At 46.8% G+C, this 10,327-nt stretch overlaps 1 protein-coding gene across 2 annotated transcripts in view; it reads left to right on the forward strand.

Moving 5' to 3' along the window:
* LOC122550137 overlaps nt 1-10,327 on the forward strand; it is an 81,445-nt gene that overhangs the window by 6,081 nt on the left and 65,037 nt on the right. The window contains exons 2-3 of one of the 2 annotated variants that reach the window (XM_043690776.1): nt 7,362-7,516; nt 7,625-7,784. The exons of the other annotated variant lie outside the window; for it this stretch is intronic. Of the exons in view, the coding sequence (XP_043546711.1) occupies nt 7,469-7,516; nt 7,625-7,784 (208 nt within the window). The 5' untranslated portion in view covers nt 7,362-7,468. The remainder of the gene's footprint in view (nt 1-7,361; nt 7,517-7,624; nt 7,785-10,327) is intronic. 2 annotated transcript variants of the gene reach the window in all.

Below are 10,327 nucleotides of genomic sequence, written 5' to 3' on the forward strand. Positions count from 1 at the left end.
CCGCACCCATTTATCTCTCCACCCTGGAGGCTCCCTGCCTCTATTCCTGATGAAGGGCTTTTGCCTGAAACATCGATTTTCCCGTTCCTCGGATGCTGCCTGCTTTTCCAGCACCAATCTGATCTAAGACCCCCCGCCCCCCCTCCTTGTGTGTAGATTCCTTGTATTATCTATCTCCGAGAGGTCTTGAGTGATCAGAATCACTGGAGAGTGTAAGGCAGCTCTGTGTTGGCCACTTGGTTCCTTTTAGAGTTTTGATCTGAAGAGACAGTTGTAGACATGTCATGGATCTGCAATGAAGCACGATCACCAAAGGGGTAGCACAGAAACCACGTACACTGCCAACATTCACAAACTACACAATACAGGAAATATCTGATCGGTGCACTTTTCTTAAATGCTGTGTGCTCAGTGATTAATACTCATGTTTACAATAGAACATGATCCCCAAGATAATCTGGAGTCATAGAGATGTACCGCCTGGAAACAGACCCTTCAGTTCAAATGCCGACCACATATCCTAACCTAATCTAGTCTCATTTGTCAGCACTTGGTCCATATCCCTCTAAACCCTTCCTATTCATATACCCATCCCGATGCCTTTTAAATGTTGTAATTGTACCAGCCTCCACTACTTCCGCTGACAGCTCATTCCATACACACACCACCCCCTGCGTGAAAAAGTTGCCCCTTAGGTCCCTTTTAAAACCTTCCCCTTTCACCCTAAACCTATGCCCTCTAGTTCTGGACTGTCCCACCTCAGGGCAAAGACCTTGTCTATTTATCGTATCCATGCCTCTCATAATTTTATTAACCTCTATTTTCCAACTGAATGGTGAATGACGAGACAGGATTCCCACTCGTGAGCAATGTGAGGCCTCTCTGCTGTCTTGACATCCCCATTATTGTGTCCCCGCACCTCGTTCAGACACAGTTTCCCATTCTTCCACCTACTGACAGAAGCCAGGCAGTGACAGTTCCTGACGATGAAAGTCAGAGCGATTGCCTGGTGACTGCAGCTTGCTCCTCTAGTCCTCCATCATGGACACCAGACACCAGCACCTCATGGGCATGCTCCGTGCGTAGCGACAGGCCGCATTTTACCCCCCACCCCCAATCCACAGAACCTTTGGATTCCCCGCGTTGCAAATCGGGGTGTGAATACCACTCTGCCCGACCTGTCTGGGCCAATTGCAGGTTGCTAATGAGTGACCAGGTACGGGGCTAGGGTTTAAAGATGGCGTGGGCACCAGAAATCCTGGGAAGTCGTGGCAGTGATCTGTGGTGAGTGGGAGAATGTGACAAGAGTGGGGGACAGTGATTGAGTCATGGGGGTTTTGGGAAGAGATCACTTGGTGGGGTTGGCGGAGAGAAACCTTCTGTAAAACCTGCCAAAAATTGTCAATTTGCTGATGTCTGGCAAGATTCAATTAAAAATCACACAACACCAGGTTATAGTGAAACAGGTTCATTTGGAAGTACTAGCTTTCAGAGCGCTGCTCCTTCATCAGGTGTCACATTGTCCCACTCACCACAGATCACTGCCAGGACTTCCCAGGATTCCTGGTGCCCACGCCATCTTCAAACCCTAACCCCGTACCAGGTATCTGATGAAGGAGCAGCACTCCGAAAGCTAGTACTTCCAAATATAACTTGGAGTTGTGTGGTTTTTAACTTTGTCCATCCCAGTCCAATACTGGCACCTCCACATCATGGTAAGATTCAGTAATCTTATAATGTAGGAAATGTGGCAATTCATTGTTCCGTTCCCATTAACATCGATGACCTGTTTCATCTGTTGGTGTTGGGATAAATGTTGATCAGAAAGAGGTGACCAATGCTCTCTATCACTAGAGATTTAATTACTGTGATTGGTCAAACATTTGATGATGTGATTTGTTTTTCACTCGCGGACAGGATCACAGTCCTTGATCTTTCAGCATGCAGCAATTCTAAAGTAAGTTAAGAATCTGACGGGCCGAAGGGCCTCTTCTGTACTGTATGATTCTTTGAAATTCTTGTACTGTTCAAATTCAGTGACCTTGCCTGGATGTGCATGTGTAAAAAGTGAAAATGAATGATTTGCATTTATGTAACACCTTTCACAACCAAAGGTTGCACAAGCACTTTGCATCCAGTGAGATACTTTAAGTGTGTTCAGTGTTGTAATGTAGAAGATGTGGCAGTCAGTTTGTGCACAATAAGCTGTCACACCATGACCAATGATCAGGTTATCTGTTTTCAATGACGTGGGTTAAAGTATAAATATTGGCTCCAGGGAGAACCGAACTGAAAATGTGTTGCTGGAAAAGCGCAGCAGGTCAGGCAGCATCCAAAGAGCAGGAGAATCGACGTTTCGATCATGAGCCCTTCTTCAGGGAGAACCCCCAACCTTCTTCACACTTTACATCCACTTGAGGGGGCAGACGGTTTTTCAGTTTCACATCTCATCCATAAAAAAGCCCCTTTGACAGTGCAGCACTCCATCAGCAGTGTGTGAACGGGTATAGACCTGGATTGCATGCTTTGATCTCTGGAACTCATGAAATCCTCATTCCTCTGACTCCGTAGTGAGAATGTTACCTGCTGAGAAGTCTACTTTGAACCCTCAGGCATCCATATCGTCATCTTGCTGAATGCTTTATTCTTGTATTTCAAAATTAGTGAAAAGCAGAAATGTAGGCACTCAGACAGACAGGCACACTCAGGCACAGACACATGCACAGATGCACACACAGACTGATAAATACATACACACAGAGAGAGAAGGGTACACACAGATAAATGGGGAAGCACACACACACACGCGCGCACGTGCACATGTACACAGACCCACTCAATCTCCTGTTGATTGGAGCTGGGAGTTTAGTTGAGCTTGGTGGACTGATTGCTCACTTGTTGGTCTTTGGTTCTCTTGCAATCACTGCGATTCCTTCAAGCTTCTGAAATCAATGTTTTTAAAAAAATTGGCTTCATTATATTGTCCTGTCGTGGGTGTGAGGTTACCTATTGGCCCAACACCTGAGGCTGAAATGTGTGCTGGTTCGGCTCCAGTGATTGTGAGCATTGTTACGTAGTCAGTGTTACAGCAGTGTGCTGTGATCTGCCCTATTAAATATGGATCAGTGCCCAGAACCAAGACCACAGGATTTGTTTGGCAAACCTGCAGTGCTGCAGTTAACTTGAGTTTAGATCTTTTGCAGGCCCAGGAGCAGATCAAATTAAATGTCAGCGCTAAACACTAAAGGCATTCTAACCTTGTTTTCCCACATCCACTTTCTCCCCATTCTTCCTGAAGAAACCACAAAGTTGAGAGGCCAGCGAGTGCCAATTGGTAAATGCAGGCTGCCCCACGATGGTTGCAACATCCTGACCCTCCACGTCTCATTCCCACCACCCTCCTGTCTTCCCTCTATCACCTCCTCCCCCACCCCAATTCACAAGATGCTCCCTCCTTGTTCACCAACACACACCACACACTCTCTCTCACACACACACACACACACACACACACACACACACACACACACACACACACACACACACACACAACGCCGCCACCACATGTAGTGATAGCACAGAATTGCTGTGTTGTGCAGAATGAGGTCATTTGGCTAACTGTGTTTGTGCCAGTGAGCATCATTACCAAAGCGCCATTCTCCGAAGAATTTCTTTGCATGTTGGGGTGAAGCCTCTGCATGTCGGTCAGCCATTGAGAACTTCCAGACAATTGTGGCCCAGCTTTGGTGGTTGCTAAGTGTTAAGACGATGGGGGCGGGGGGGCGTGAGACCTGGCCAGGCCCCCCTGAGTCAGGCAGCTGAGACCAGGCAAGTGGCGCTGAGCTTGCTGCCCATAACAGTTTGGCATCGACTATGTAATGAGCTGAGAACAATGTAATCAGGCAGGAAAACCTCCCTCCTGCTTGTCCACTCTATCTTCTCACTCAAGAAGAAAGAAGCAAATTCACTGCAGGAGGGACAAGGACATCAGTAGATTGGAAAATTGAGGAGCTAATGGAGATGATGGATGAATGGGTTGTGGTGCGTCAGAGTGACTGAGCTGTGGTTAGAACCAACACAGACACAGAGCAAATAGGAACAGGAGTAGGACATTTGGCCCTTTGAGCCTGCTCTGCCATCCAATATGATCAAGGCTGACTATCCAACTCAGGGCCCTGTTCCCGTTTTCTCCTCAGATCCTTTGATCCCTTGAGCCCTAAGAACTATATCTAACTCCTTCTTAAAACCATTCGATGTTTTGGCCTCAACTGCTCTCTGTGGGAGAGAGTCTCACAGACTCCTCAACTCACTCATAAACGGCCTACCCTATATCCTTAAACTGTGAGACCTATCCCCACCTCGATTCTGGATCCTCTGGTCATTGGGAACATCCTTCCTGCATTTCTCCTGTATCGTCATGTCAGAGGAGAGTTACACTTTATGGGGGGTAGAAGGTGCATGCATTCACGGGATCTGACCTTCTCTGACCAGGCCAGCATTTATTGCCCATGTCCACATTGTAGTCACATGTCGACCAGACCAGGAAAGGATGGCAGTTTCCTTCCCTAAAGGGCATTAGTGAACCAGATGGGGTTTTCCGACATTCAACAATGGTTTATGATCACCATTGGACTTCAATTCCACCATCTGCCATGGCAGGATTTGAACCCTGGTCCCCAGAACATTACCTGGGTCTCTTGACTAATAGCCTAGCGATAATGCAACTAGGCCATTGCCTTCCCTTAATAGGTCATAGGCAGGGTCATTATATTATTAATCATAACTCATAGTTAAACCCTGGTAAATGGAAGTAGATCAGGAGGAGCTGGTTGAAGCTCATTGGCTTCCTCTGGTTCAACTAGTTCTGCATTGTGATGGGAATTACTATAAAACTTACGTGATCTGCAGCTCCAATCTCAGGGAGCAGTGTGATGGGGGAAGGGGGTGTTGCTACAGGATATATAGGAGACTGTGAATAGCCAAGACCCAATCCATCAATAACTCTGTCAGGAGATGACTCCTTGTGAATAGCAGGAACTTGCCACAAAATATCACAGAGAGATGTGAAGGGATTTTTGGAAATTGGTGTTAACCCTTTCATGTTACTGTTTGTGAGAAAATGTCAGAAGCAGTAGGAAAGAATGATTTATAATCTTGATCTCTTTTCTCTGAAGAAAATGTACTGTATAGAATGTACATTAGTGGGAGAAAGCTATAACAGTATACATATATCAAGACATTTATAGAATGCACTCTATAATACAATCAGATTTCTCAGCAACTCACCATCAACATCTCCAGGGTAGTTATGGATGGGGAATAAATTCTGTCCCTGCCAGCAATGTCCACATCAAAAGAAGACATTTAAAAATGTATCATGTTAATTATCTCTTGATTTGACAGTAATTATATATCATTATAGATCCCACAATACCTTGCATGCTATTCTTCCCATTCCTTGGCTAAATTGTCAAGCTGTCCAGTATTCAGTAATGCACAAACAGAAGTTTTCTCTGAGATGTTAGGATAACGGTTGCTATCTGGTGGATAGGTGATAGCCTAGTGGTATTATTGCTGGACTGTTGCTCCGGAGACCCAGGTGGATTTCTGGGGACCTGGGTTCAAATCTTGCCAATGCAGATGGTAGAATTTGAATTCAAAAAGAAATCTGCACTGAAGAGTCTAATGATGACCATGAAACGGAAAAACCCATCTGGTTCATTAATGACCTTTAGGGAAGGAAACTGCCATCCTTGTCTGGTCTGGACCCACAGCGATGTGGTTGATTCTTAAACTGCTCTCTGGGCAATTAGAGATGGCCAATAAATGCTGACCTAGCCAGTGACACTCTCATCCCATTAATGAATAAAAAAACCCAGTAGATTTCCTGGTCACTGATTCCAACCCTCTCACCAGCAAATAAATGGAGCCTAAATCAATCTGTGGGCAACTTCACCTTCATACTGGGCTCTAACGTGAGCTTGTTTCCACCATTACTAAAAAACAACAATTTTCTATTCTGTAACTCACCTTTGCATAATTATGTACATTTTCTTTAAATTTGCTACCTTTAATTTTAACAGTGGTTTCTCCTCTTAGAATTTTTCTTTTTCAGTGGAAAGCAACTGTTCTGTGTATTCTGAAACATTCCATTTGTCAGCCACTGCAACGGTATTGACATTAATCTTAACCTAATCTTAAGGGGTGGCAAGGGACCGGGGTTTGATTCCAACCTTGGACGACTGTCTGTGTGGAGTTTGCACATTCTCCCCGTGTCTGCGTGGATTTCCTCTGAGTCCTCTGATTTCCCTCCACGGTCCAAAAATGGGCAGGTTAGGTGAATTGGCCATGCTGAATTGCCCATAATATCCAGTGATGGGAAAAGTGAGGTCTGCAGGTGCTGGAGATCAGAGCTGAAAATGTGTTGCTGGAAAAGCGCAGCAGGTCAGGCAGCATCCAGAGAACAGGAGAATCGACGTTTCGTGCATAAACTTCCTGAAGAAGGGCTTATGCCCAAAACGTCAATTCTCCTGTTCCCTGGATGCTGCCTGACCTGCTGCGCTTTTCCAGCAACACATTTTCAGCCATAATATCCAGTGATGGGCCAGCTAGGTGGATTAAAGTTGAAACTTTATTGCTGGAACAGCACAGCAGGCCAGGCAGCATCCAGGGAACAGGAGATTCGACGTTTCGGGCACAGGCCCTTCTTCAGGAATGAGCAGGGAGTGTTCAGCAGGAGAAGATAAAAGGTAGGGAGGAGGGACTTGGAGGAGGGGCGTGGGGAATGTGATAGGTGGAAAGAGGTCAAGGTGAGGGTGATAGGTCGGAGTAGGATGGAGGCGGAGAGGTCAAGAAGAAGACTGCAGGTCAGGAAGGCGGTGCCGGGTTGGAGGGATTCGGCTGAGACAAGGTAGGGGGAGGGGGATGAAGAAACTGGTGAAGTCCAAGGCTAATCCAGCTAGGTGGATTAGCCATGGGAAATGCAGGGTTACAGGGATAGAGTAGTGGGGTGAATCTTGGTGGGATGCTGGTTGGAGCATTGACTTGATCGTCCAAATGACCCGTTTCAACACTAGTGACTCTATGATTCTAATTTGCCGGTTCATGTTCGTGTTTTCGTCCTTTCACAATTGCCTTTATTTAAGTTTTAAATATCGGTCTCAGACCCACTCTTCTCTCCCTCCAACTGTGTCCGCTCGCACCAATGCTGAGGGCTTGCCACTCTCACTTCTCCATGCATCATCTTCCCCCACTTACTCTCACCCACCACAAACCCCAACAACACTACCCCATCTAACCCAGTAGTGACAGTTGCACCACCACCTCTCCGCTGCTCAATCACTCCCTTGCTCTCATTCCAGGCGAAACCATCCTATAATTGTGCTGAAAGAGCCAGGACGGGTGCTGGAGTGCCCGTAATTTGGGTCCTCCAGCCCCAACAAGGAGAGGACCTTGGCTCTCGCCAGCGATGAACAGTCCTGTGGAGGTGCAGAAACATCCGTGTCTAGGCAACCAAGTAAGAAGCGTTGTTTACTGTCCAGTCACCATCACTCTGAGTGTGTTCCTCACATCTCAGAACGTCTACCCTGTGTCCAAGATGCCTTCTCTGCTTTGTCTCCTGCAGGTCCCAGTGACATCACCGTGTTCTCCGCAGTCAAGAGGATGGCCCCTCAAGACATCCCCACCCCCACCTCTGAGGAAGAGGGCACGGATGTCACAGAGGAAGTGTCGGCCAGGCTGCCTCCTGCAACCCTCCCTCAGCTCAGACGCTGACACCTCGATGGGTACGTTATCTAGATTAGAGTCAGGGGCTGGTGGGCACCTCAGTGCCACACCCCCACAGGAGGAAGAAACGCATACACTCTGAGGAGAGCTGGAGGCCAGGCGCCTGCTCAGGCCCGGGTATCACCAGTCGCCATTTTGTTGGCCTGAACGAGTAGATACAGGACTAGCACTGAGCAACCTGATGCTGCAGTCAGGCAGCAATGGGTTCGGGGACCAGCTGCCTCTGGCATGTAAGCATTTTGCTTCTTCCATGTTGGCAACTTCCATGGAGAACCAGGTCAAAAGAGTCTCCACGTCTGCAGGATATGGAGGTTCTGAAGCTCACTCCTCCGATAGGGCGTAGACAGTAGGTATCGAGACAGAAGAGGAACCCTCTGATGTTTCCTCTCAGAACACTCGCGAGTTGGCTCAACCTTTCAGCTTCTCGCTGCTAGTGACCCTCAGCCCCCCACCGTGGGAGATCAATTCAAAGAGGGGTGCACCTCCCTCAGGGCAGGACACACTTAACAAGTCTGGGCCATCCAGACACAAATACCACCCAACATTAGCTCCGAAACCAACAGGCCCCATTGTAGAGCAGGCTCCCTTCATCCCAGGACATGGTGTGAAAGAGGGAGAGAAGACCATCTTCTGAGGGCACACAGGTGGCATGTACTGTAAATATGTTATCACATTTGGAAATATATGTTTATTTTTCTACATCTGGTATGTTTGGGAATGTTTGTCTAGCCATAATTTTTACATTGAAGGTCCAGAGCCTAACCATCTTTAACAGGATGCAATGTTTGATGGGTCATGGTGTGAAGCGAGTAGGCTATGGATCGAAGGGGTGGGATTTGGACTCCGGTCAGTAGGTTAACACCTGACATTCACAGGGGTCTTTCACCTGTACCGGGCAGGAATCTATGCCATTGATGTGTTTCTCTGAAAGGTCTCACATCCCCCAGAATTGAAGTCCCCCTCCCCTCACAAAATGTAACACCTATTCCACTTGCTCTGGCTGTGGCTGCAGCCATTTTCATCTGCACTACACGCTTGTTATATTGGTTTGTTCGGGCCAGTTCAGAGGCAGCCGTATTGCCGTGGGCCTGGACTCGCATGTGGGTCAGACTGGGTAAGGACGACAGATTTCCTTCCCTAAATGAATGAACCAGATAGGTTGAATTGGCGGTTTTAGTTTTAAATTCTGAAGTGAATTAACCCAGGAGGAGAATGTTAATAAAATGGAAAGAGAATAACATGTGTGGACACTGAAAAAGATTATGGATCCTGGTGATAATAAATTGAAGCTATCACAAGTTATGTCTAAATGGTTGGGCATTGATATCATAATAACCACACAGATTGCTGGGATTCCTGACTCACCTGGGGTTCATTGACCACGGTGCAGATGGAATGACCACAGCTTGGAACTATTTCCTCTTGCAAAGTGCAAACTTTCAAAACACAAACTAAAAAACAGAAAAGGGGTTTGGGAGGGTTGACACTGAGAGGTTGTTTCCCTCTGGCTGGGGTACCTAGATCTCAAGGCACTTAAGGGCCATCCACTTATGAGTAATTTCTTCACTCAGAGGGTTGTGAATCTTCAGAATTTTCTTCCCCAACGATTGTGATGCTCCATCGGTGAATACCGTTAAGATTGAGACACAGTTTTCTGTCTCTTAGTGAATCCAGGAATAGGGGGAGTGGATAGAAATGTGGAGTTAAGGCAGAGGATCAGCTGTAATGGTACTGGGCTACCATTTAAACTATAGTTGTCCTCTGGTATTTAACTCAACTGATCAATTCTAAACTTTGACAGCGAATGCACCTATTCATTGACTGCGATGATTTTTTTTCCCTTTTTTCGTTAATTTCAAAACAAACCTTATTCTTTAAAAAATGTATACACACACAAAGTCACAAATGTAACTTCAGCAGAAAGACCACAGACACTGGTTTTTCCTCACTGCTCCTTGGCGGCAGCTGCCCCAAGCTTCATCGCGTCCCTCAGCACATAGTCCTGGACCTTGGAATGTGCCAGTCTGCAACACTCAGTCAAGGTCAACTCCTGGCTCTGGAAGACCAACAAGTTTTGCCAGATCAAAGAGCACCTTTCACCGAGTTGATGGTCCTCCAAGCGCAGTTGATGTTTGTCTCAGTGTGCGTCTGAAGGAACAAACCATAGAGCACAAATGAAAAACAGTATGTAGCAGAGATCTCTCTCCCATTCTGCATGTGGCTTTTCGAGGTGAGCTACTGTATGGATTGAGGATTGGCTGTCTGACAGAAGGCAGAGAGTTGGGATAAAAGGTTCTTTTTCGGAATGGCAGCCGGTGACGAGCGGTGTCCCGCAGGGTTCGGTGTTGGGGCCGCAGCTGTTCACATTATATATTAATGATCTGGATGAAGGGAGTGGGGGCATTCTAGCGAAGTTTGCCGATGATACAAAGTTAGGTGGACAGGCAGGTAGTACTGAGGAAGTGGGGAGGCTGCAGAAGGATCTAGACAGTTTGGGAGAGTGATCCAGGAAATGGCTGATGAAGTTCAATGTGAGCAAATG

Source organism: Chiloscyllium plagiosum, chromosome 5 (genome assembly GCF_004010195.1).
Source record: "Chiloscyllium plagiosum isolate BGI_BamShark_2017 chromosome 5, ASM401019v2, whole genome shotgun sequence".
Lineage (NCBI taxonomy): Eukaryota > Metazoa > Chordata > Chondrichthyes > Orectolobiformes > Hemiscylliidae > Chiloscyllium > Chiloscyllium plagiosum.